The 27,998-nt window shown below is 32.0% G+C and overlaps 3 protein-coding genes across 6 annotated transcripts; all 3 read left to right on the forward strand.

Moving 5' to 3' along the window:
* The first annotated feature begins 27 nt into the window (after positions 1–27).
* LOC130955986 (8-amino-7-oxononanoate synthase) lies at positions 28–4,827 on the forward strand. Its single transcript, XM_057883001.1, has 11 exons — positions 28–404; positions 554–696; positions 822–929; positions 1,523–1,761; positions 1,873–1,914; positions 2,305–2,392; positions 2,517–2,650; positions 2,786–2,874; positions 3,664–3,814; positions 3,891–3,959; positions 4,504–4,827. The coding sequence occupies exons 1-11, from the start codon at positions 116–118 to the stop codon at positions 4,628–4,630; spliced, it is 1,479 nt and encodes a 492-aa protein (XP_057738984.1). The 5' UTR covers positions 28–115; the 3' UTR covers positions 4,631–4,827.
* Positions 4,828–6,648: 1,821 nt separating this feature from the next.
* LOC130955706 (ceramide kinase) lies at positions 6,649–16,620 on the forward strand. 4 transcript variants are annotated; one of them, XM_057882635.1, is made up of 13 exons: positions 6,649–7,028; positions 7,540–7,659; positions 8,407–8,565; positions 8,651–8,818; positions 8,925–9,017; positions 9,902–9,994; positions 10,538–10,763; positions 11,147–11,234; positions 12,649–12,798; positions 13,851–13,952; positions 14,854–15,228; positions 16,124–16,190; positions 16,269–16,620. In XM_057882635.1, the coding sequence occupies exons 1-13, from the start codon at positions 6,852–6,854 to the stop codon at positions 16,404–16,406; spliced, it is 1,956 nt and encodes a 651-aa protein (XP_057738618.1). In that variant the 5' UTR covers positions 6,649–6,851; the 3' UTR covers positions 16,407–16,620. The 4 variants fall into 4 exon arrangements, with proteins under 4 accessions (XP_057738618.1, XP_057738619.1, XP_057738617.1 ...); XM_057882636.1 differs by having other exon boundaries at positions 6,649–6,918; positions 7,544–7,659; positions 11,141–11,234; XM_057882634.1 differs by having other exon boundaries at positions 6,650–7,028; positions 11,141–11,234; positions 16,269–16,618.
* Positions 16,621–20,535: 3,915 nt separating this feature from the next.
* On the forward strand, positions 20,536–27,995 carry LOC130955037 (cellulose synthase A catalytic subunit 1 [UDP-forming]-like). The gene is made up of 7 exons (XM_057881815.1): positions 20,536–20,692; positions 22,553–22,748; positions 22,835–23,034; positions 23,721–23,835; positions 25,291–25,471; positions 25,640–25,796; positions 26,584–27,995. The coding sequence occupies exons 1-7, from the start codon at positions 20,621–20,623 to the stop codon at positions 26,641–26,643; spliced, it is 981 nt and encodes a 326-aa protein (XP_057737798.1). The 5' UTR covers positions 20,536–20,620; the 3' UTR covers positions 26,644–27,995.
* Positions 27,996–27,998: the final 3 nt, after the last annotated feature.

The raw sequence follows: 27,998 nt of genomic DNA on the forward strand, positions 1-27,998 counted from the left end.
TTCAGCCTAAGCAAACCAAGCATAGCATACAGCCAAACACTTTAACTGCACTGCTCATTAATTCAAAGAAAGTAAGAAACAAACGTAGCAAACACAAACACGAGAGTGTGAGGCAATGGCTACTCCAAGTGCATGGTGGGACAACTGGGTTGAAGAGGCACTTGCAACCCTCGACTCCCTCAACGTCCTTCGATCTCTAAGACCCATTTGCCTACGGAAGGGGAATCACCGAATGATTCCCTTTGAAGCTGTGCTTCAAAACGTGCCAGACCCTCCAAAGTTTAGGGAAGACAGAGGTGCATTCGAGGTGTTCGATGAAATGCAGCAATGGGACAGGGCCTCTGTGGAGGTGGAGATTGGAGAAGCCACGTTCCTCAGATGGATGCATGACACTCCAAGTTCTGGTACCCTTCAAAATGTTTTTACTCTTTTAACTGTATGCATGTTTTAATTTCTTCTTATATTAGAGCTTCATTATTGTCATATGCATGAATACGATTTACCCTTCATTGGAATTATTGATGTTATGGTTGCCTCCTTTTTTTGGTTTTAGGTGATGAGATTGGTTATAACACAGCTGCTGGTGATGATGGATTTGGGGTATACAATGAGAAGTTTAAAAAGTTAATTTTGTTTTCTGGAAATGACTATCTTGGTTTGAGTTCCCATCCGGCTATTGGAAGGGCTGCCGCAAAGGTGTCATTTTGAATTTAGAAGGATCTTGTATCTTTTATTTTTCAGAACTTTAGTGTATAGGTTTTTGTGTCGTCACTTTTCTTTCTTCAAAGCTCATTGCCGTAGTGATCTTTGATCTAAATCAGGCAGCACAAGAACATGGAATGGGACCAAGGGGATCTGCCCTTATTTGTGGATATACCAATTATCATAGGCTGCTTGAGTCAAGCTTGGCAGATATGAAGAAGAAAGAGGTTAGGACTGTCTTGAATATGTTTTGCTTATTACTTAGCTCTGCCTTGTTGCCCAATTTAAGATTATTTAACTGATAGTTATGATGAAACTTAGAAGTCATTGAATACTGGGAAGAAAATAATAATGCTCGGTAGAATTTGATGCAAAATTTGTTTATTTATTTTGTTCAACATTGAGAATTACTCCTCTTTAGTGAAGGTTATGGAGAAAGACGTTGCTTGCAGTCATATATTTACTTGATGTAGTAAATAATAAATAAGTTGAATACATAGATTGTGTTAGTGCCACTACCAAGACTGGCAATTAATCTATTTTCAGGGAAACAATACTACGAATATGCCATCAATGGTCATGTTTGAAATAAAATTATTTAACTTTTGGTTTGTCGCAATTTCAATTAACTACGAATATGCCATCAATGGTCATGTTTGAATCTAACCATTATTTCCTACACGTTAATACTAGGGAAGTTACTTGTATAATATATATGCACATTGTGATAATAAGGAACATATTATGAGGTTGGCCACTTCTTAAGTCTGGACAATAAGTCAACTGCTAACTCATTTTTGGTTTAACCTCCATGCTATAGGATTGCCTTCTTTGTCCCACAGGGTTTGCTGCCAATATGGCCTTGATGACAACAATAGGAAGTATTGGTTCTCTCTTAGCTGGAAAAAATGTGACTGCCGAGGATGAAAAGATTGCCGTCTTTTCCGATGCACTAAACCATGCATCAATAATTGATGGTCTTCATCTTGCTCAGCGGCAAAAAAGTGTAAAGGTGTTCGTATATAGGCATTGTGATATGTCCCACCTCAATATGCTCTTGTATGTTTTACTTTTCCTGTAGTTTACATAGTCTTAAGTGGATTCTCTGTTTCCCTTCAGGTGTAGGTTATCAATATCTTGACTTTGTTCTGACTTCTATGATTTTGACAGAACACATTGTAGAATGAGAAGAAAAGTTGTTGTAACTGACAGGTTAGTCATTTTGCTCTGTTACTTGCAAAAGGGAACTGTAGAAATAAATGGTCATGGTTTAAAATTGCTGTTGTTTATACATAAATATTTATTTCTTATAGCCTAACAATATTTGTTACTGATGTTCATATACCTTCTTAAACAAGGACGGTAAATAGGTGAAGTTAGGGGATTTAATTGTATACCCTTGTGATCCAAATTTGTTTGAGATTGAATGGGATGAACTGTAAATAAACTATAGTTGAATCCAAAATATTTGAAACAAAGAAATGGCCAGTTCACAGTTCAACCTGGTCTATTACGTAGCTCAGTCTTATTTTTAACGCACAGCCAGTACTTCTGTCGAAATAAGATTTCCATGTCATTGATGGCTCATCCAATTCTTTGCAGCTTGTTCAGCATGGATGGTGACTACGCACCACTAGTGGAGCTTGCAGACCTTCGCAAGAAGCATGGATTTTTGTTAGTCATTGATGATGTAAGGCCTCTTAATCTGTTTCAGTTTTAGCAAATGTCTAGGCCAAAAAGAAGATGGCTTCTATCGGGTACATAGTCTAGCACAATTACAAGCTATTAAAACTCCAATTTCTGTGTATATTCAGGCTCATGGAACATTTGTTTGTGGCAAAAATGGCGGTGGCGTTGCTGAGGAATTCGGCTGTGAAAAGGATGTAGACATATGCGTTGGTACTCTAAGTAAAGCTGCAGGTTGTCATGGAGGATTTATAGCATGCAGGTATTTATACCGTTGTCCTTTTAAAGGGAACGAAGATTGGATTCATTTTATTTTGGGGTTCATCCACACCGTATACAGAATTACATTTCATGAATAGTTCACGAATGACTAGTGCTACTCTATGACTTCTTATAGTAAAAGGTGGAAACTGCTAATACAATCACGAGGTCGTTCTTTTATATTTTCAACCGCTACACCAGTTCCTGTTGCAGCTGCTGCACATGGTGAGCTCCTATCTCTTACATGGATTGATATACTCAAGCACGTAATGCATTTGTTATTACCTGTTAGTTACTATTTCCAATTACATGTTGATATCCGGTGTGCCCTTATGATAGATTTGTTATCTATCATTCTCACTTTTAACTATTGTCATTGTAATGGCTCATCTCCATCAGCAAAAGCTAAGTCCAATTTTAACTTTGAAAGAAAGCTGTTGAAGTTCTTCATGTTCTGAACAGTACTTTTATATATCTCTAGAAGAGTAAACCATTATTTTCACCCTCGAAAAATTAGTTTGTGAACAAATTGATTGGTTATTAGAAGATTGTTTGGTTCAACTTAACAAATCCACCCAATGAGTCGATTTGTCGGCAAACTAATATTACGAAGGTAAAAACGACTTATTCAAGAGTCAAGACTAAATTGAAACATTTATAATCCGTCAAGTATCAGGGGATAATTATCATATAGTTCTGCAGAGTGATTCTATTTGAATGATTCTTCTGCATTCACAATATTGCTCAACTGTAGATCAATTTTAATTTGAGAGGAAAGAAAATGGTTGTGGATATTGGAAATACAAGAGTGTCATAGGGTTTGCAATTTTATTCTGATGCAAAGAAGAACTGCTTGGCATACCCACAATTTTCAAAGTGATCATTGCCGTACACCTCTTTCCAAATATTCATCCAAAGATTAAATTTAAGCATTATCATTTCTTTTGCTTATGTTTAGCTAACATTGCCTTGTGATGACTATTAATTCCTTGAAATCTACATGCAATTTACCAGCTGCTGTTGCGGTTGCAAAACACGAGGGATGGCGTCGAAAGGCTATATGGAACAGGGTGAAAGACTTTCATTTGCTGACAGGAATCCCAGTTACAAGTCCCATTATATCGCTAATTGTAGGAAGCGAAGACAAAGCACTACAAGCAAGCCGGTAAGGTTTCTTATGTTGGTTCCCACTGCTCACTGTCTCTTCAATAAGCTAAGCATTTTCAATCATTGTGGAGCAGGTATTTGTTGCAATCTGGATTCCATGTCACTGCTATCAGACCACCAACTGTGCCTCCTAACTCATGCAGGTTTGATATCCTCACTATTTATCTCAACTACAATTTGTGTTTGGAGTTGCAAGTTAATTATTTATTTTTAACACCTTTGGAGTTACAAATTATTATAATTGGTTTGGTTTACAATTTGGAGTTGTTAAAAAAGAGAAAATAGAAGGAAGAACTGAATTGATTTCTCAAATCTCATGAATATTTGTTCGTTGATTTGATTTAGTTATATTATTTAACACACAAATCTCCAAACAAAATATTTGATTTATAAACACTAAACCACTAAAATCCAAAAATACCTCTGAAAAATGAAAGTCTCCCACGGCTCTCTTCAATTATGAACGTTTGACAAGATGGTCCAATCATGAACGCATCTCCATTATCGCTACCTTTACGGATGGACTATTTTATCAAACGTACATAACAGGACTTTTGGTGCTATGAGAGACTTTGTTCTTTCAGGTCTTTCCAAAATTTTCCAGAATGCTTCATTTTTATTTGATTCAAAACTTGCTCATAGTTAAAACAGAACTAATTGGATGCTGTCCAAATCTCTATTATTTAGGCTAAGGGTAGCTCTGAGCGCAGTGCATACAAGAGAAGATCTGGAAAACCTTGCAGCTGCACTCTCTCGCTGCATTGATTTCCAAGAAACCCGCATATACAACTGCAATAGTTATGCAAGATTGTAGTTATTGAATTCAATTCCATACTGCCACTATTCCTCAAATAAGTAAACCATTAATCAGTTTCTGTATTAGTGTAAGTAAATAAGTACTTACTCCAGTGCCTCACGGGGTCTAATATATATATATATGTATTTTATATAATGATTTATTTACTTGAATAGTAAGTATAATTTTCTTTAAAGTTAACAAACAATCAAGTATGATTTTATTTTATTTTTTTTGCAACAAATATGTCATTGTTTGACTCTATTCTTGTAAAATCAACCACCAATATTCCAAATTTCCTATATTAGTTTATAACCTTCCATCTTCTCACTCCAATTTTTTGGTTCTCTTTTCTTGTTCTGCAAGCACAAAATGCCTTCATCAACTAGATCATCAAATTCAATGGAAAAAAAAGTAAAAAATAAAAAATTGTCATCGAAATCGAAGGGGAATGACACAATGTACAATGTATCAAATCCCAAACCTTGTACTTATGATAACAAATGATTCTCCTTCAAAGATTCATCATCATAGTATAAAAGATTTGGACATTAGTTCGTCCCAACGCCATAATGTTGTCTTTTGGAACATATGTCTTTAAGTTAGATCCTTTCATCAAATAATGGCTTCAGCAATCCATTTACATTGGTGCTAAGGTATTGAGGGAGAATAAATTAAAGGTGAGAGGATTCTTTTTCATTTATTTGTTGTTATCGTCAGAAGCTGATAGTCATATTTGGTTTTGTTTGAATATTTCTTCTTTTTTTTTTTCTTGGTATCTTTCAACTTGACAAGTTAAGAACTAATTTGTTGTGGTATTGAGCTCCATTTAAGAGTTTGCCGTTTTTTGACTATTTCTATTCGACTATTCTTTCTAACTCTTTTAACCTTTTGACCCAATTTGAAGGAACTATTGGATTAAGTTTAATCTGACTATTCTTTCTAACTATGTTAATCCCTTGACCTAATTAGAAAGATTTGAGGAACTCGATAGCAGATAGAGTTTGAATGTCTCCTTAGTCCTTTTAGACTCAAACTTAAATCCTGTACAGTAGACTTTCCTTTATTAGTGTTATTATTGCATTATTCATATGTATCTCTACTATCTATCGATAATTTGAGTTGGTTGAGTGGTTAGCTTATTCATTCACTTAAGTACTGGGAGTTCGAATCTTACTTTGTGTATAGAACAATTCATTGCCAGCAATAGACTAATTATTAACATTGATGCTGATATTAAATTATTAACTAATAAAGTGAAGACAAAGACGATATACATAAATAAAATAATGAATTTTACACGAATAATCAATAATAAATTATTATTTAAAAAGTTATTTAAATATATAAATTTAATTAAATAATTAAAAAACTTTTTACAAATCAATTTATTGAAATTAAATTCTAAAATAAAAAAAGCATTAAAAGAATAATGAAAATAAAGAGAAAATACTCAATTTAATTCCTGGAGTTATACTCGAGTCCCAATTTAGTCATTGAAATTTCAATTGCTTCAATTTAATCGATAAACTTTTCAATTGTCTCTGTGACGAAAATCACCGCAGGGACTAACGTAATTAAAATTTGAAAAATTTAGGAACTAAATTAAGGCAATTAAAATTTTAAGAACTAAATTGAGGTTCGAATGTCAAGAACCAAATTAAATATTTTTTCGAAAATAAAATTTAAAAAAAACTCTACAATAATTAACCTTTTAATGAGCACTACTTTTCTCAAGACAAAAAAGGAAAAAAAAAAACTACTTTCCTCTAAACTCTAATCATATCATACAACATATACAATAGGGCCTAATTACTGTGTAGGATTGTAGGCACATTTTTCATATAGTAGCTCAAACTTGCTCTAAGAACTCCTTAATTTTCTAAAAATTAAAATTAAAGTAAAAATTATTTCTCTATTTTTATTTTTCTCTTAATTATTTGTGTTAAAATTTTTCTTGTCCATAATTCACTCAGAATGAGACAGCTACCAATAGCATAGACTAAATTGGGTCAATAATGGCGTCCATGATTCAAATCCAATTATCCAAATGAAAAAAGAAAAAAAGACGAACATAATTTACTTTTTTCTTCAATTTTCCTTCTTGTAAATTCAAAACGTGGATGTTCTACAAAAATCCCAAAATTTACTTAGTTTAGGCTTCTTTTGTTCTTAACAGAGCCTGAAAAATTCTGGGGCAAACAAAACCAATCTCGTTTCCTTGACTCTTCCATTGTGAATGGAGGGAGAAGGAAACGATTGCGCTTTCATGGGAGAAGATTCTCATCCAGGTGCACCTTTACACGGTAACTCATCAATTTTGAGCTCGACGTTTTTCTTAGATCATGTTGGTGAAGTGTCTCTCGTCTTCAACTCGAATGGGCTATTTTGGGAACCAATTAATTCACCAAATGCTGTGAGTTTAATCGTTTCGCTTTTGATGTATCGTTGTTTGATCCATTACACTTCATGTATGTATGTGATTCTAATGTGACATGCAAAACCATAGTCAATCCCACAGGTTTTTTTACTTGACATTATTACTACATGGGAAATGTAAGGATAAGGATAAGGATCATTAAGATGGACTAATTTACATTAATATAATGTTGTATAGAATGATCAATTGGGGTTAGATTACTCTTCCATAAAGATAATTACATTTATATGGCTTATGAGCATAACATTGGATTAATGTTTTGTAAAATAGATGGTTATTATTTTATCCTTAGTTTGTAGCTTTGAGATGTCTTTAAAATCCTAAATTTATGGATTTATGGATATTTGCTAACTAGTCCATTCTTCTTTCGTGGCCGGAGGTTGTCATATAAATCACTAACTAAAAATTATTTATTGACAATATATACTTGATGATTTTTGTTTGCTTTTATTTTACTATGGAGTGTTTTATTTTTTTGTTGTCATAGTCAGCCATGGTGGAAGGAGAGGTTGATGGTGATTGTGGATGTTACTCCAATGGCAACAAAAGAAAGCACAGCTTGAGAAAAGGCATCATGCAGCTTTCAGCACTGGAAATGAAGCGACCGGTAGGTCTAGCCAGAGAGAACATTGTGTGTAAGTGTGTTAAAAAGTAGTGGCTGAAAATGTTATCACGATGTGGTATTGGCTAAGAGAGGGGAAAACAGGGGAAAATAATGAATCAAAAATAGATTTTGAGATGACATTATTGATCTAAAAATGATACCAATGAATGTTAAAGCACTCAAACATGATTAGGCTTTTAGATCAACAGCTTTGATGTTTACTTGAAATAAGAGGAACATAATATTATTTTTGATGAACTAAATAGTACAAAGTAGAAAGTAAAAAGTGGTTATGAGTTAATAACACATTAGGGAGAGTTGGAGCAACACCATATGTGGAAAAACATGGTAAAGTCTTGCCTTATATGATTTTGTAAAGGGACAGTGAGAAGAAAATAAAGAGATGATAACATGAATGTAAATTTAAATTATTTGTACATAGATATGGTTTAGGATATGATGCAGCGACAGAATTTTATCTAGATAGTTGACTTATTTTTTGAAAGAAAAAGAAAATCATTTTTGCTATTGTTGCTGTATTGTATATGTATTGCCGATAAGGATTTTCAGTATTTTATCTTACGGGTCAATTCTATATCTCTCATTCCATGCCCAACCCTATAGAAATGGTTTAGGTTTACAAGTATAATCATTGTTTGTGCAATGAATAGTGAGATCAAATGCTATTGTTGTTGTATTGTATACTTTGGTTTCATCTCACACTATTTATCTTAATGTTTAATGGATCAGGATGGTTCAATTTGCTTCGGCATTAAGTCTAGGTCTAAAGCTGCTAGTGAGATAAAACTTTCTGACATATATGCTGTTGAATTATCCCATCATGGTCCGATTCATATAACAAACCTGCCTCATGCTACTGAGCACCTACTTTTTGGAAATGACATAAAGGTTTGTCCTTGTTACTCATTATTAATTGTTTTCCTTACAAGTTTATTAGGCTCCAAGGTGTTATATCTTTCTTATGATTGTGCAGCTGTACCGGTTTATGGTCCATGGTTTTATAAGGAGCAAGAATCAGCTATCTCAGTGGATTCCCACTACATATACTTTTGGTCATAAAGATTTTCGTGTATGTGAAATGTGGGTAAACAAGCTCAATGTGTTCTTGGATCGTGATGTTGGAAGGCCAAGGAATCTTTTGGTATACTCTACTATTGGTTCAATAATTGCTATATAATTTTCAATTTCTACTTGAATTGATTTGATTGAAATGAACATTTCCTAGAGATTGTTTTTTTATTCATTAGGTTTTTGTTAATCCAAAGAGTGGGAAACGAAATGGCTGTAAAACCTGGGAAGCTGTGGGTCCTATTTTCTCCCGTGCTAAAGTTGAAACGAAGGTAAATCATTCACATAATTAATTTTGGTTTACTACTTTGGTGGACCATGCTGATAGTTTGATGCTATATTGATAAATATTTAAGTCCATTCCATTTTATTTTTCTAAGGTCATATCCTATCTTGAAATAGGTTATACCAACTCCATCTTGAAAATGTTCTTAAAATATTTTTTTAGTTTGTGGTCAATGGCTAAAGTGTAAATTATCCAGCTTGCATGAAGTTAATGCTTCTCATATATGGAGTTTAATATGTCATAATTTTCCATAACTTTCACATTTCTTAATTGTTGATCTTGAATATGAAATATTGTTTCAATTTTATAATAATAAATTGTTTCCATTTATTAGAGCTTCAGAAACTAATTTCTAAGCTTTCCTTTGCTTTACAAGTAGTCTTCCTTCAAGCCACTCCAAGATAAGCAGCCAAGTAGCCTGAAAAAAACTTACCACTAACAGCGAAGGTTAAAATGAATACAAATTTGGTTTGTTTGTGATCTAACAGTCATAGTGTTTGAGTTTCCTAAGATAGGCTTTAATGAGGACCACTCAAAAAATCTTTTCACTCTAGACTAAGAGATAAAAATTGACTATGTTAAAACTGAATTTAATTAAATATTAGTTTGGTGATTATTTGGGTTATGATAGGCGTTGAGATGATAAATACATTATTTTGATTGAATTTTCTTGAGATGTTTGGTATTTTTCATGGCTATACTTAATCGTAGTACTATTAAATTTATTCATGTCATAAATTTTTTTTCTTGGGATTCTATTTGTAAATTAGAACAAACAAGTTTGCATTGTGATTTTCTAAAGTTTATATTCATTATTGTTTAATATTGATGATCAGTATTCTAGTAGTCATTCTTGCTATTTTCCAACAGGTGATTGTAACAAAGAGAGCAGGACAGGCACTTGATGTGATGTCATCTATGACAAACAAGGAGCTTAACAATTATGATGGTGTTGTAGCTGTTGTAAGAACATACTTGCCTTCTTCATGTTCTTATCATAAGTAATTAAAGCAAAGTTGTTTTAAGGCTCAATATATAGAACAATATGGTAATACTGTGAAATAGGGACCAGTCTAGCTTATTAGCTTAATAAAATGAGTCATGTGAATATGGTGATGAGTTTCATGGCCTTAGTTTCTAGCCAAGACCAGCCAAAGTAGCAAATATAAACTTTTAAAGGCTCATGGAACCAACGATATTGATAAGAAAGTGGTGGAGTTCCCTCTTTTTTGTAGGTGAGAGGGAATCTTTACAAGACCTTAGCATTGTTATTTTGTAAATTATGTATTACTGAATCAGTCTCATTAATTACTACATAAAGGAAATAAGTAGTAATGTGTAGCCTTGATGTGATTTTAGAATGATAAGTTGACTGTGAGCCAAAATAGTAAATGGGAATTAGTGTGTTCTTGATATCCCTGTATCTTTCAGCGGGCTGTATCAATATTTTTCAAGTTCCCTTTTCTTTAATTATTGTATTCTAATTTATAAGTGGAGTGGTTTCAGGGTGGTGACGGATTTTTCAATGAAATCCTCAATGGGTTCCTTTCCCCCAGGTTTAAAGCTCCCAACCCACCAACTCCTTCAGACTTTGTTCATCCAGCAGATGATAATGGTGATTCATCAGTTCTCAAAGAAAATGAAAGCGCCCAAGAGATCCCTGAACAATGTGAAGATAAGATTCCCTTTATTTCAAGTGAAGACCAATCTACAGCAAAAGCATCATATAATAGTGAGTATCAATTTTCAATCTTTCATTCTATTTCATCCAATCAATGCTTCTACAGCTAACACATTCACTTATATGGGATGTGGTAGAAAATACAATAACTTAAATAATAAGTGTTTTATATATCAAGTTGTATTAAGATATCTTTTCCAAATCTCAACCTAAACTAAAATGGATGAAAGGAGGAAAAGAAAAGCAATATCAAAGTTATAAAGACTAAATAAGGTTATATTGAATCTTCAAAGGAGAATGTGTCATTGTTTTGAGCTTATTTTATTTTGTTCTAGCGATCCCTTTCTCGATGTTTTGTTATCCCTAATGTAATTTCCTTCTTTAACAATGTCCTCCTTTAACCCAACCAAAATTCGTTATTTTTTAAGTTTCAGGAGAAACGGATGATGAGTTTCATATTCTCAATCAACGCTTTAGAATTGGACTTATTCCTGCTGGTTCAACTGATGCTATTGTTATGTGGTGAGTTTTTTTTTTTTTTTTTTTTTTTTTTTTTTTTTAATCAATAGAATGATTTGATATCTTCATATCTAAAATATGTTTGAATAATATCTTTGTCAACAAATAGACAATTTATTTTCTAGGGCATAGTATCATTTTTGCTTCCAAGAGGCAAAACATATGGATGACAATTGATAAGCTATGGTTCATCCCTTAGACTTAGACAGACACTTGCTAACTTAATGATCGGTGATGATATTTAGTAGATTTATGATTGATAAATTAACCCATCATAACATAATAATTAGGATTACTGCTTCCTACAAGGTTTAGATATTTGAAATTCAGAGTTCTAACAACTCTAGTTGTTCATTTGAAAACATCAAGAAATAAAATTACAAGAAAGAATAGCAATCAAACAATAAGACATATATTGGCACTTCAAGGGGCGAATTCTTTCTCGCCATAGTACTTTGAGAGGACACAACTTTGTCGCTTTTGGTTCTTTTTTTTTTTTTATGGGATAGCCCATCTCTACATGACTACATCTATCCCAATCCTATGTGCCTCCTACAAAACCACAAATAGAATATTCTCTCTTTCCTTTACCTTCTTGATAGAATTAGTTACAATCCCCCCCCCCCCCCCCCTATATATATTCTTGCCTACAAATGGTCTTCTACACTCTGTATTTTCACTGTTGATTTTGTTTCTGACATTATTCTCATTGTATTTCTTTTGGTGCTTAGCTCATGGTCAATTCAATAGACGATGGATGGCTTTTTCACTAACTAAATTTTGAAGAGATTGGCATGCTTCATTAGATTGTCTAACTCATTGGGTTTTATCCATATATTCATTATCTCTGCATGGATGTCTCATCCTCACTCGGAAATTCTTCCTATCTTAATGCAATTTTTTTATTAAAAATGGAATTAATTTGTGTTTCATTAGAAAATTTCAGAATTAAGCTTAAGAGAATATCTTTTGTAATATAAAAATTAAAAATTACTTTTAGAGATTATGTATTGAATAAGGTAATCATAAGAGATTGACGCGAGGTGAATAATTTGGGATTGAATAGTAAAAAGACAATCTCATTTTCAAAGCTAAAGGACAAAAACTATATGTATATTTGCTTTTGCCAAAATTTAGACCTCAAAGGTAAGATTTAAATGTTACTTGGAAACTGAACAGATTGAAATATTATATAATATCATTTTGTGGATTAATCTAAAGTTCTAGGTAAGAACAGAAGTGCACTTGAATTCACCTCGTCTGACTTCATTTTTTGGTATGTCAAACAAAACATTACAAGATGTTGCACATTTACATATTACACATCTTATATTTGTGCACTCAATATTTGTTTCTTGTCTATATAGTTTTATATTATTGTGGTTCATAATAAAAAACTAATAATTGTGTTTTGTAGTACAACTGGAACTCGAGATGCTGTAACATCTGCGTTACATATTGTCCTTGGAAAAAGAGTGCGCCTCGACATAGCTCAAATTGTACGGTGGAAAGCCACTCCGAGATCTGAGATCCAACCATATATGCGCTATACAGCCTCCTTTGCTGGGTACATATTTTTTTTATTCATGCAAAATTTTGTTTTCTTTATATATCAATATATTATAATACTTTGGCTTCAATCCAATAAAATTATGGATTCCTGCATTTTCTAGAGCAAGTTGAATTTTGGACAATATCATCACTTATATGAGTCATATAAGTTGTTCTTACTCTCCTTGTTTTTGTTATAGGCTATACACAGTGTTTGGTTTTGATACTTGAATTGTCTATTAATATTTATAGTTGTCAAAACAAAATCAGGTTAATGCTTACCTTAGTTACTATAGGTTCATGCATTAGTCATTTTGGTGTTCAAGGTTTTAATATGTTAAAATAGTTCATGTAACTACATAAGCAATAAAGCGTGATTCAATCTAGTCCTCTGACATGAGCTAAGTTTGTCACTTTGTCCCTCATGTTTGTTACCGACAGTGACTATTTTGACTAATCAAATACAGGGATTAAAATGACTCATGCGCATACCTACAAGAACCAAAGTGAACATTAACCCAAAATAAATTGACTAGAATCCTTTCCCCTGTGCAGTCCCTCTCTCACTTTAGCGGACTTTAACTCATTCTATTTGAACAAATGTGTTTGACTTTAACCGGTTACAGATTCAATATTTGTCACACTATGATTTTGAAAGTTGAGGAATTCAAATGAAGAGTCATTCTTACTTTGTTACATGAGAATATTTTCGAATAGCTTTGTAGTAGTTCTTTGGACTTTGGATTCACTACTTATGCCTTACCAACAGAATATTTTCAAATACTTTCACTGCTTTGGATAACCCGTTTTATAATTCCATCTATGATTTTATCATTAGTAACTACCAAAGGTTAGTCTATGTTCATATTTATTCTTTCTATTACCACATTTAGGCCAAGAGTAGTTGGAAGATTTCTTCATGCTTGCTGTAGCTTATAGGCTTCGAGATATGCATCATAGTGTCATTTAGCATACACTAGTTGGATCTTTACCTGTTGTGAATGCTTAATTTTGTGTGAGACTTAAAAATTTTGGTTAATACTTTATTCTAAATAGTAACATTCTCAGGTATGGATTTTATGGTGATGTCATCACAGAGAGTGAGAATTATCGATGGATGGGTCCTAAGCGTTATGATTATGCAGGAACAATGGTATTTTTAAAGCATAGGTATTCTTAAATTACTCCTACTTCAACTATCATATTTTGAATGCTAGACTTATTGGTCAGAGATATACCAAGTTGGAAAATATAATCATATGACCACTATTTCATAATAAAAAAAATTGTACAAGGGTTTACAATATATCAACACTGGCCATTTCTTACCTAAAAATCAATAATTGTAGCCTAATGATTTTAAACGGTATGCCATATATGAAAGTTATTGACATGTCTATCCCTCAAACATAAAAAAAACGAATTAATTGTACAGAACTGATTTTCAATTCATCAGTTCCAATAAAATCTATAGTATTGAAACTTTTCTAGTCTTAGCCCACTCTTAAAGATTTTGTTTACATATGTATACTTTTTGTTTTCCCACTAAAAGTATATAACCTTGGTAAACTTTCAAACATTTCTTTCTTTCTAGTTATACGTGGGTGAACTTTGTATAGTCACCATTCCAATTACTATTTACTAATATATGCTCGATAACAAATATTGGAGAAATATTATCAAATGGGCTAAAAACTCAAGATATGCATCATTCGGCATTGTTCAAAAGTGATCAATACAATTTCTCGGTAGTCTAGTTGTCTACATCATCTTTATAGACATTTCTTTCTTGGAAATGCTTATTGGTGGCTTGATATCCTATTTGTAGTATGTTTCACATATTTTATAAATAAGTGTCAAATTTAAATATATTGCTACCTTGCATAAAACTTCTAATACTTATAAGTATCTAGATGGTTATTCAATTTAACTTGTTTGTTCTACTTAAATACCTTGCATTACAAGTTGATGGAAGTATCTCTTTGTTTTTATTAGCATTAATTGCATTGTTATTATTTCTTAACCCTATAATTGTTTCCTTTTCTTTTCTATTGAATGAATCGCCATTTAGGTCATATGAAGCCGAAATAGCATATCTAGATGTTGGATCAGATGAACCTAATTTAACTTCCAAAAGGAGGCATGAAGACAACATGTCAGAATTGAACACACGAAAGTCAGAAAGACGTGTTTGTTGTGTTGATTGCAAAATTTGCAATGAAAATTCAGATCCTACATCTACTGGAATTTCCAGCCTAACACCTCATTTGTATTCCGAAGGAGGAAAATGGAAGAAATCTAAAGGACGTTTTCTTAGCGTAGGAGCTGCTTTAATCTCTTGCAGAAATGATAAAGCACCTGATGGGTTGGTGGTTGATGCACACCTTTCAGATGGTTTCCTTCATCTTATATTGATTAGAGAGTGCCCGCATGCTTCTTATTTACGGTACATGCCGCTGATCTTTCTTTCATACACTATAATTTTCTTAACGAATATAACTCAAATTTGTTTATCATATATGGAATATTGCATGCATTGGAACGTGAACTACTATCCTACGTAATACGGTAAATTAATTTTGGTTTCCTTTTGTTTAATTTGATCTAAATCTTACATCACAATACACATACAATTCAATATTGATTGATTGATTGCATTTTATTGTGCTATAATCGTTTGTACAAAGCCTACAATTGCCTTGCTCCCTATGGTCGTGTTTATTCTTCTATAAATATCACCTTTGATGATCTAAATCTCGACGTATCTCTCTACCACAAACATCTCACCCATCTTCAATCTTTACTCTTTTCCTTATCCCAAATGGATATTTTATACCTAATCTCTGCTTGAATTATGTCCATCATTCAATGCTTTGAAATGGACTCCCAGAGCCTAGTTGGAAAAGAATTCACTCTCTTCCTTAGGTTTGAACTTCCAATCAGTAAATTACATCTCCCTAGTTGATAGATAATCTATATCTTATATGATATTATAAGGAATTATTAGAATAATATATAATTATAATAATCTTTTATTTATAAAACTTGAAAATAGCCTTGTTTGTGTCACGAGCAATCATCCTCGGAATAAATAGGTTAATGATTTATTGCACAACCATGTTAGGAGTCTTTTGTAGACTCCAACTCATTATAAGTGTCACGTAAGGTCTAGTTGCCAATGGCTCACTAAGAAGGCCATGTGAAAAGTTGGCAATGCAAATAATAGTATCCTTTTGATCATTAGGGAGTAATTAGCTAGTTAAGTATTAGTGATCAGTATAAGTATTTGTATCAACTTTGCAGAATGAGTAAGATTTCTCTATTTGCACTAAATAATGCAGGCACCTAATTCAACTAACAAAAAGTGGTGGAAGCCCATTAAATTTTCAATTTGTTGAGCATCATAAGGTTGGTTTTTCTCCAATCCCCATCCATCATTTTATCATTTGAATAAGTTAATAAAATTATTTATTATGCATTTTGCAGACCCCAACATTTACTTTTACTTCTATGGGCAAGGAGAGTGTATGGAATCTAGATGGTGAGATACTTGAAGCTCATCAACTTTCAGCTCAAGTGTTCCGTGGCCTTGTGTGCTTATTTGCATCTGGTCCTCAAGTTTAAGTCCATGAATGATGAATGCTTTGTTTATATTTATTTCCTTTTCCTTTTTTTTTTGTTACAAGGAAAATCATGAGTAAGCTATTCATCCAAAACAATGTTTCCTCATGTAATATAATTATATAAATGTAGCAATGCCTAATCGCCAGTTTTTGAAGCATGTTATTACATAGCAAGCAGAGAAAATTTGTAGCATATGAAGCTTTTTTTTTTTTTTTTTTGTTCCAAGTTCAAGATTTTTTATTTGTATTATTAGTGTTCCATATAATCTAGAGAAAAGGTCTAGGTATCCTTTATAACTTATAAGCCTTAGCTTGAGCAACCTGAAATGGCAATTGTGTGCATAAGAAACAGTCTTTTAAAAACTTTCTGTAACATAGAATTGGAAATCTTGAAACAGAGCTTCACTAGTGTTAACAACAAATAATGGGAAATCCCATGAATTCTTTAAGTCATTTCTTGGCTTTTCTACCAATGTTATTTTCTTCGAAACTTAGTACTAAAATGTCACTTTTTGAAACTAATTATTCAAATATTACCTTTTCTATATTACTTATTATAAACAACTATAATTAAAAATAAAATAGTAAATTAGTTGTCACTATGGCAAAAGAGTGGCATTTAGATAATTAGTTTCAAAATACTAATTTTGAGAATAAATTTATAAAAAGTGACACATTAGTAAAAAAAAAATCGTTATTCCTTTTGAAAAAGATTTTTCCTTTTCAATAATAAAACCGGATGAAGCATTTCTTTCAACCCTTTCTTTTATATATATACTATGTACGTCTCAAATTTGATGATGATGATGATGATTATTATTATTATTATTTTGTCTTTTAGGTTCTTTTTCTCCATTGTTTCCATTTTCTATCACTTGATCTTCCTTTTGCAACATCCTGTTTATCCATTTTTCTTTTTAAGGCTATCACATGGATTTTTAGAACTTCTATATTTACTTAAGTTACTATATTTTGTTAAAAGGAATAAACTTTTAGGTGTAATAAAGGAATGTACATATAAGGTCGTTAAAAATTTATAGATTTATAATTGAATCCAAATTTCTTTAAAAAAAGATAAATTCTAATATTAATTATACTCTTTCTTTTTAAAAGATTTATAGTAAAAGTGTAAAACCATACTTACAAAAGAAAAACACAATAGGTATCTATTTGTTAAACTGAATTGAATTTTTTCGATTAATTTTTTTTAATTTTAAATTTTGATAAGAATTTTGTTTCTTAAGTAATAGTTATGTGGTAATATATATATATATATATAAAAGTGAGCATTTAACCAAAAAAGAAGAAGATTAATATTATAACAAAAATAAAAGTTAAAGAAGACAGAAAAATAAATTTGTTTTTTATGTCACAAATATTATAACAAAAATAAACTTTCTAATTGAGTGAGAGATAATCAATATTTAAAAATTGTAAAGAGTAGTATAATAATTGTTTAAAGAGATAAAAGTTAATTTTAATGTATTAAAATTTGTATATTTTTTACATAATTATTCAATCATATTTGTTTTTTTAAATAATTATTTACTTTATAGTTTACTTAACAGTATACATCTTTTTTAATTGTAATTTTTTAATTTAAATTTATTTATTTTATATATTTTATATGATAAATAACTTAAGATATTTTATTTTTTCGTAATTTAATTTTTAATTTTTAATTTATAAAATTACTTTTTTATTTTTTTATATTGTTTAAAAAATTTAGTTATACACATATTAATATTTGATATAATTTTTTTATATTTTTAGTTAAAAGTGTTTTATATAAATTAATTATTTTAAATAAAATATAATTAATAAGACACAATTTGTATAAAATAGTAGTTTAAGTAATCAAGAGAAAAAACATGATCTTAACATATAAAAAAATATTTTTTTTTTCAATTTTAAAACATCACCCTATTCTTCACAACCGGTTACCGTCAGAAAATGGCAGTGATGTTCTATACTTCTATTAGAGTATTAGGTGAAAACTGAAAATACCTAACATCTATTTCCTAATTTTTTATACCGTAATTATGCCAGTGTAAAATGAATTTGACTTCAATTTTTTCACAAAATAAATGGTCAATATAAACTAGTATGCGATGAGGTGTAGAATTCTCCTCAAACCTGAATAATGCGACCACGATGAAAGAGGACGGGAGCAGAACGGAGAAGAGCGACGGAACAGGATTATGAGTTATAGAACGCGAGATTCCACCACTTCGGCGATGACACTCGCGATTGGCTATGGAGGCGCGAGGCTGGAGCTCCCTTACAAATGATGGCGACAGTGAGAATTCCGGCGGCGCGTTGGAGGAACTTAGGTAGCGTTTGTTTGTAGAGACACGACAGAACACGACACTAAGACAAAGACAATAGGACAGAGACATTAAAAATTATGTTTTGTGTATCGTGTTTGGATACGATGGATAGGACACTAATGTAATGTCCAGTATTATGTTTGGATACACATGGACAAGACTAAAATTATATAAAATGACTAAATAGCCATGTGATTCCAAATTTTTTAGTATAAACTAATTTAAAAAAATAAGAGTACGTAGGAGTACAGACAGTGGGAACTTGAAAAAATATTTGAAGCAGTAAAAATTAATAAAAATTATATAAGTATTTATATTAAAATAAAATTTATAAATAAATTATTTTTTTTAAATTTATTATTAATATGTAGGAATACATATGGTTAATATTAACAAAAAATCTAAGTTTGATTAATAAAAATTTCATTTAGGTTAATAAGTCAAATTAATTTTAAATACAAAATTAGTTTTAAAAAAGAATCCATTTTTAAATGGAAAAAAATTAATTTTTGCACATAAAAATCTATTTTTATTTAGAAAATTAATTTTTTTATCTAAAATTTATTTTTCTTTTCAAAAATTAATTTTTCTTTAAATTATATAAAATCAAGTACAATTTAAATTATTTTTTAGCATTTAAAATATCAATTTTACCTTTATAATATTTATTTTAAAAGTCTCCAGAATAATTATTTTGTTATTTTTTATTACAAATCAAATAATATAATATAAGGTTAAAATGACGTTGAAGTAAGAATGAAAAGAAAAAAGAAATTATCCAGTCCAATAAAAATTTTTATAAAAAGGAGAGAGTACCTGAGAAAAAATGAGAAAGAAAAAGAATGTAGAGATAGAAATTAGAAAAAGAGCATGGAGTAAAAAAAGTATTTTCTGAAAACAACGCAAAATAGGAAAAATAAGAAGGGTAACAGTGGAATAATAAAAAATAGCACCATGGACAAAAAGGAAAAAAATTCATAAAAACAGGTCGTGTCCCTCTTCCAAATCCCGTGTCCATCATTGTCCTTTGTAAAAGAGTGGATACAAAAGTATAAAAAACTGTCCCAGAGACAATATGTTCAATGTCCATGTCTTTGCTTCCAAACGCTTTTTAAGAATGTACTGTCCATGTCTCCATGTCCTGTCTCCGAAAACAGACGCTACCTTAGGATTTCCTGCTCAGCTAACCAATTCCCATGAGCGCTCACCTTCTCCTGATTCCATGCACCACTCTGCACAAGATGGCAACACGTGTCAAAAAAAGATGCAATCGAGAAAATATTTATAAATTTGTATAATATTTGATCTGTATACTAGATGGATCCAATATTTTTTCTTTGAATTTTATACTGCAGTAACCCTAAGCCATAATTCCCATAAACACATCTGCCAGTACGTGACACGTGGTTTCCGTTGAATTTAAAAGATTTAGCTCTTTTAAAGTTTAAATTTTATTTTAAAGAGAAAAGTATAATTTTTTACCATTAAATAGTTTTTCTTTTATATTTATTATTGATCTCACCTATAAAATTAATGATGAAATATCACATTTTACTCTCTCTAGTGAAATTCAAATTTTAGAGAATACAAATTCGAATTTTACACTCCACTGCATCCCTTGTTCGTCCGATACAGAACGAATCCAACTGCTTACAATCCTCCACGATCTCACATATCAGCCTTTGATTAACCAGGTTCTACATGGCTGGCGTTCCTCCACGATGACCACTTTTCCACCATAAGATCCTGAATCATCCAACGGCTAATATTTTGGCATAGAACCTAAGAACATGGCAGCGAAGCAAACAACAGCAACAAGTAACAACAATTCAAGGGACAGAGTGGCTGTTGAGTTGGCTAAACAGTTTGGAGAAAAAACAAAGGAATGGATCAAAGTGGTGGAATTGCGACTGGGCCGCGCGATGTCCTAGGAGTTAGGAACGGTTCCGACATTGGGGTTAGTATCGTATCCTCTTTTGTCTTAACAAAAAAATCAGCTTCTGTGTTATCCATTTACGCAAATGATATGGATGATTTTGTTTTCAAAGTTTTAATTGGCCAACTTTTCGTTTTTTGTTCATAAGATTCTGGCCGATCACAATGTTGTTTTCGTTTTTATTTGTTTAATTTTGTATTTACTTATTCTGTATCAGTGTATGAATGGTTTTTCCCCAACGTTCAGTTATCTGTTCTTGAAATTTTTTAAATAAATAAAAGAAGAATTTCGTTAAGACAAGAATAATACAAGATAGAGGATAATAGTTTTTCTTTACAAGTGCAAAAAACAACCACAAGATTAATCGGTTTAGCATAGTTTTTCAATCTCTCAACAAGCCTATAAAGTTGATGAAAGATCATGAGATTTACACCAAATAGATACAGCACGTCTAATCCTATCACATAACACTTGCTTTTATGAAACATCCATGCTCCGTTTACACACAAAACTCTGCCACCAAATGGTCACTGCTCACTCGTATAAAATACATAAGTCAATAGGGAACAGATCATAGAGATGAGTGATGAAATCAAGTGAGCAAGATCTCGCGTTAGATTCCAGTTGACCAGGATGATATGTTCTTGCAATTGAAATGGGAGATGGAAGTTGTAGTCTGTATAGTTATAGAGATATAGAGATCACATGAGTGCTCTTTATTTATTCATTTTCCCTTCCAATTGAAGGGAATTCTAATTTCTGTTTGCTGCTAAATACTTTCTTCTTTTGTTGGATTTGTCAGTGGAAAATGTCTTGGAAAACTCTTTTAGTTCAGTTGATCCAATGAAATTTACTTAGGATCCGTTTGTAAAGCTTCACAAGTTACTTCTTTTGAGCTTTTTACTCATGAAAAGTAGTAGTATTAATGTCTAGTGCAATTTTAAAAACCAAATTGTAGCTTTCTAAGAAGCTAGGTGTCACGGCCTTGGACACACTCCAATGCTACCATGTACTGACACTCGGACTTACTCAACCTCTTGAGCTAAGACCAAGTCAGTCTAACCCTCAGTATTTAGCAAAAAAGCTAAGAACACAAGAGAACACAAGAGGAAGGAAACCTTGGTGGAAAGAACACTTTATTACTCAAGTGTTTGTTACAAATGACTCACACACTCAAACTTTAACTCTCACCTCCTATTTATAGCCATCGACCTCCTCAATGGATAGTTGGGATCAAATATAATTAACGGTCCAGATTAATCACCAGAACCTTCATTACAAATATCTATCCTACCACAACTTTTTAAATACTTCTAGATTATTTCATACTTCTATATATATCCAAACTCTTCTAAATTACTCTATGACCTTCCAGAGTCTTCTAGAACCTTCTAGGACATTCTAGAACGCTTCGGAACTATCTAGAGCATTCTTAAGCACTCCAGAAAACTATACAAATATCGTTAAATCTAACCTTCTAAAATTTATCGTGACTGAAGAAGTTATTTAAGTGTTGATAAAAAAGTTAAAAAAAATTATTTCTCTCATAATAAAAAGATTTTCATCACATTTCTTTTAAAATAAACACTTTTAGAGCTAAAAAATCAAACACAAAATAATTTATTTATAAGCTACTTTTAATATAAGCATTTATTATTTAAGCTATTTTTCAAAAGGAGCTTAATTAAGTTATTTATCATATGTTCAATCAAGATTTTTCAGACATCAAGATTATGATAAAGGAGAACTTGTTTAATCTTAATAGTGTTCGCCTTTGGCCATGTCACATTTTAATTTTTGACCTTAAATTTGGTACTGACATGCTTAATGTTTTCTAATATGATCCAATTCTAATGTGTAATTGATATACCTTACTTGCAGTGTAAACCCTTAAAGAATTTGAATGGTAAAATCTGTCAGATGTGTGGCGATACTGTTGAATTAACAGCTACCGGTGATGTTTTTGTTGCTTGCCAAGAATGTTCCTTCCCACTTTGTCACCGTTGCTATGAATGTGAGTGCGAGAATGGGAACCAATCTTGCCCCCAGTGCAAGACCAGATACAATAGTCAGAAAGGTGCTAGCTTGTGCATAATACATTATTTTATTGTTACACCTTTGGGTCCTGAAATGAATTTTAACAGACATGAATCTGGTTTTCAGATAGTTCCCATTTGGAGGGAGATGAGGATGATGATGAAGATGATGATGATGTTGATGATATAGAGTGTGAGGTAAATTATGGAGAAGGAAACATTAACAAAGCAGGGATGCAATGGGAAGAAGATGCTGACCTCTCTTCTTCGTCGGGACATGATTCTCGGATGCCAAACTCAAATCTCCATATCACAAATGGGCAGCCGGTAATGTAATAAACTTGTTTTTGATATTTTCAACTTGAGTATGCTAGTAAGTTTATATTTGATAAAGAAAAATTGAAGTATGAAAAAGAAAAAGAAAAATTCATGCTATTTTTGATATTCACAACTTGAGTATGCTTGTAACTCAAACTCCGAGACTCATAAACTTTCAAGATCTTCCGCCACGTTTTCTCTCATTTTGTTCTTGTGCTTTACATTCTCTCTTAATAGTTTATTTATGAAGCCTTGTGAGTTTGGTAAGGTTGCTTCTTACATATGTTTGTTCTGCTGCCTTTAATTTTGTGCTTGATGTAGAAGTCAATATTTAAAGAATGCTCAGTGAAATAAGTCATTGTATGTGTAAGGAAATAATATAAATCAAGTCTTTATTGTTATTCATTTAGATATGAACTCTATTTATGTTTTCATATATATATAATTCAATGGCACTTCTGCTTTCCTTTTCTTGGTTAACATTGTGTTAGATAGGCGTTAGAGATCAGCGAGCCACATTTTAGAATATGTTCGCCACCTTTACTTTTTCTCTGCAATGTTTATTGATCATGATCATGAACTACACTGATAGAAACAACAAATAGTTTGAAAACAACCCTCTGCAAGTATTTGATGCTTTTGCGTTGATTTACTAAAATGAACAAACAACAAATTAATCTCTTTTGTATTGTCAGCTATCTGGTGAAAAACCGTGTGCTACTCCTGATACAAAATCTGTTCAAGCTACATCTGGTCCTTTGGGTCCATCCAAGGCTCACTCACTTTCCTACACCGATTCAAAGCAGCCAGGTATCAAAAGTTAACCCAATGTGATGGTAGTATGCCAAACTTTATTGTTATTTGGAATATTCAATTGAACATTTCTATCATTGCAGTTCAAGTTACTGTAGTCAACCCACTATAGGACAAAAAGATCTTATATTCAGGTCCCTTAATTTTGAAATAGAAGATAAAATCTTGTTTTTGCTGAAGCTACTAAATACCTAATGTAATTCCTACACCTATATATTATATATACATCCACACTAAAACTAACTAAAGTATGGAATATTCTTCTTTGGTGTCCAAGTTTAAGAAAAATTAATTGTGACTTTTGATGCAAGAATTGAGGCGTTATTACCTTTATTGTTTTGTACATTCTTCCTTTTATATATGTTAATAGTTTACCAGATTCAGATAGAAGTTTTAGAAGCTTTTTGGTTTGAAAAATTTTGGAAATTGATATTAGTTACATGTCATGCTTGGGAGGAGTAGGTTATGAATGGGTATTAGGAAAGGTGGGATTTGAGAGGCAATATTAAGAACTACTATACAAGTTTTCAACTTTTGGGTGTTGATGGAATTATGGCATTGTCCTTATTCTTTCGACTTTGTAGAGAATTAGGACTCGTTGCTATCATTATTCAAGAATTCCAGTGTGGGTGAGCATTTTCTAAACCAATTATATCATACTCCTACTGAAGTGTTGGCCAACACAATCTTTTCCCAATTTACCAATACATGTTTTATGGAAGATAGTCCAATAACGGTTGAACTTTAGATCATCCTTTGATTAAGCGGATTTCTCTAATCTCTAGGCTTTACATTTGAACTCATCTGGTGTTTTTCTCACTGTCAAAGGTCAAAAGTTTCAACAGGCATAATCACTGTCAGATTCCTTCTGTCAATTCTCACTTTTATTAAGGTGCTCTCTTTTTCTTCATAAAAAAGTTTCATCAAATTGAAATGTTAATCTGCTAGGTGTCCTAATATTAATACTATTGCTGTAATTAATATCGAATTAGAAAAGGGACTGTTATGACGTTGTGCATGAGATAATACCTCGCAACCAAATCTTTCAATTTGTTAGTAATACAAAATTACAGATTATTAAATGTCTTTCCTTCTTTATCTGATATTAAGGTTCCTAACTTGCAGTTCATAGTTTAATTAACAAGTATTGGTGGTAGGAAACCAAATCTTTGTGGCAGTATGCTATATACATCACTATTTGGTGTTGGTGGTAGCATTATATACTTAAGAGTAATTCCTCTCTTAGATATGTTGAGGAGTTGAAAAATTCTGTCATGTTGAGAATTTTTTTACCCTTCTGTTCTTGTAAAGGGGAATCCTGTCATATTATTCATGTAATCCTTTTCGCTGCCAGAGTTCATTGAATAAATGCATTCTTGCTGTTGTGTTGTTTCCATATATATAGAAATAATTTAGTCATCGTGATTTTTCCCCCTTTTTCACATGATCCAGGTCTTGAGAGTGATGAAGAGGTCAGAAGAGTGCCAGAGATCGGAGGTGAATCTGCTGGACCTTCAGCTTCCCGTCCAGGCGCCGGTCCAACTGGTGGGAAAGAACGTGGTCAGGGGACTGGGGATGGTCAACGGAAGAGAGGCAGAAGCCCGGCAGACAAAGAAAACAAACGGCTAAAGAGGTAATGTTTGTGTAAGGTTGGTGATATGGGGAAACAATAACTGATTTTTCTAACAAGAAAAGAATACCAATCTTTCATCTATTCATGGTTACTTTCTTTTGCTTTTCCTGGTTTTTTGTTGCATTTGTAATTGTTTCTTTCGTTGGTGGGGTATGAAAATGGAAATAGGCTACTGAGGAACAGAGTGTCAGCTCAACAAGCAAGGGAGAGGAAAAAGGCATATTTGATTGATTTGGAAACCAGAGTCAAAGACTTGGAGAAGAAGAACTCAGAGCTCAAAGAGAGGCTTTCCACTCTGCAGAATGAGAACCAAATGCTAAGACAAGTATGTCAGTATTGCATTTTTATTATACCATGTCATTGTCACAATGACATTATAGTTGTTCTATATATTCTCATCACCATTGTGATATTCATTTGTTTATGGAGGCGTAGACATAGAAACAATTTTGTTTTTCTTTTTCTTTTTCTTTTTCTGTATCAGAGACAAAATTCTTGTATTTTCTGTACTTCCTAATAGTGGAGACAGAAAATATCTCTATCTCTTTCTTTCCATCTCGTTCTTTTTTCCAGTTTTTTGTTTCTTTTTGTTCATCTTAGAGACAAAATGCAAATGCAACTTTGCATTCTGTTTAAAGCATTAAACACAGTCATGATTTATGCATTCTTTTATAGCTTCATCTGCCGACGAAATAAAAGCTTCAAAACAATTTAAGGCATCCTCATAGCTTCTCTTTATCTATTGTTTCTGTGGATATATACTTTAGTGAAAGAATATAAAGGATATTTGCGTGATCTCTTCGATAGTTTACAATCTTTAGGATCAGTTTGGATAGGAATTTATGTAGATGAAATGAGATCGAACTTTTAGCAAATTGCCATACATTATGACTCTCTAAGCATCATGCTAAGAGGCCTGTTGTCTTTCCCATATTATGTCAAAGTAAATTGCTCATCTTTATGTGTTTGGTTCTTATTTATTTGATCCTATATGTTTGCAAACTTTACATGTTATGTTTCACTCCTCTGTGGCTGCTGATGAATTTGGTTTTCTACAAAAATATATAGCTTTGGTTTTGTAAGTTGTAACTTTGTGTGATTGCTTTTTGCAGATATTAAAGAATACAACAGCTAGCAGGAGAGGGAGCAACAGTGGTACAAATGCTGAATAAACTTGATAGCAAATACAGCAGAGAGAGAGATAAACAACAGAAGTTAATTCTAATGATTCTTTGTAAGGCACACCGAAGTACCAAAATTACCAACTGAATGTTTTGATTTGTTTAACAAGTTTACTCAAAAGGGACATTTCTGTTAGGAACATGAGTTTCTATTCTTTAGCCTTAACCCTGTCCTTAACCTCACGCATATAGTAATGAATTAATGATTATATGTTCATTGTATTTAGCAAAGCATCAAAGTTCTAAATAGAAAAAAAAATATATTTCTTCAATAATAACAATTTCTTACCTTATTCATCTTCTAATCAGCAGTTATTTTCATTATTGCTATTTTTTCGGAGATTATGCTATTAATTGATGAACTGTAATCTCAGCGAAAGATAATGACAATGACTGTTTAGAAGTAGAAAGTTTGTGCGCCATTTGCTGCATTGATGGTCTTGACTTTGGATTAGAACGCAAGCATGTTAATGCCAGTGTTACTACACGAACTATAGCTTGAGTTTCTTTTTGACTTAATGGTAAACGGATGCGTGGATCCAAGAGATCTTTTACCATTATGTTTTTGTTAGAAGAGTCATCTAACAAAGACGAGATTAGCTCTCTTGGATGTCTTCCCATTAAAGTTTCCAATGCCACCACTCCAAAACTATCAACTTTCATGGAAAGACACCCAAGAGAGCTAATTTCGTCTTTGTTAGATGACTCTTCTAACAAAAACATAATGGTAAAAGATCTCTTGGATCCACGCATCCGTTTACCATTAAATCAAAAAGAAACTCAAGCTATAGTTGGTGTAGTAACACTGTCATTGACATGCTTGCGTTCTAATCCAAAATCAAGACCATCAATACAAAGTGGCGCACAAACTCTCTACTTCTAAACAGTCACTGTCATTGCCTTTCGCTGAGTTCATCAATTGATAGCATAATCTCCGAAGAAATAGAAATAGTGAAAATAACTGCTGATTAGAAGATGAATAAGATAAGAAATTGTTATTATTGAAGCAATCTTTTTTTTTTCTATTTAGAATTTTAATGCCTTGCTAAATACAATGAACATATAATCATTAATTCATTACTATATACGTGAGGTTAAGGACAGGGATTGATACTCTGACATGATCGGTAATTTTGGTACTTCAATTGATTTGTTGGAGGATAAAACGCCTTCACAAGCTGGCAAGTTCCCACCAATTGAATATGAATCTAATAAAAAATATATTTTTCTTTATTATTTTATGTTATTGTAAGTTATAACTTTAATTCTATACCAAAAAATTATTATATCTAATTTTCGGTTACTGTGACTTTTAATAACTAACTGATTTCTATATTGTTCAACTG

Source organism: Arachis stenosperma, chromosome 10 (genome assembly GCF_014773155.1).
Source record: "Arachis stenosperma cultivar V10309 chromosome 10, arast.V10309.gnm1.PFL2, whole genome shotgun sequence".
NCBI lineage: Eukaryota > Viridiplantae > Streptophyta > Magnoliopsida > Fabales > Fabaceae > Arachis > Arachis stenosperma.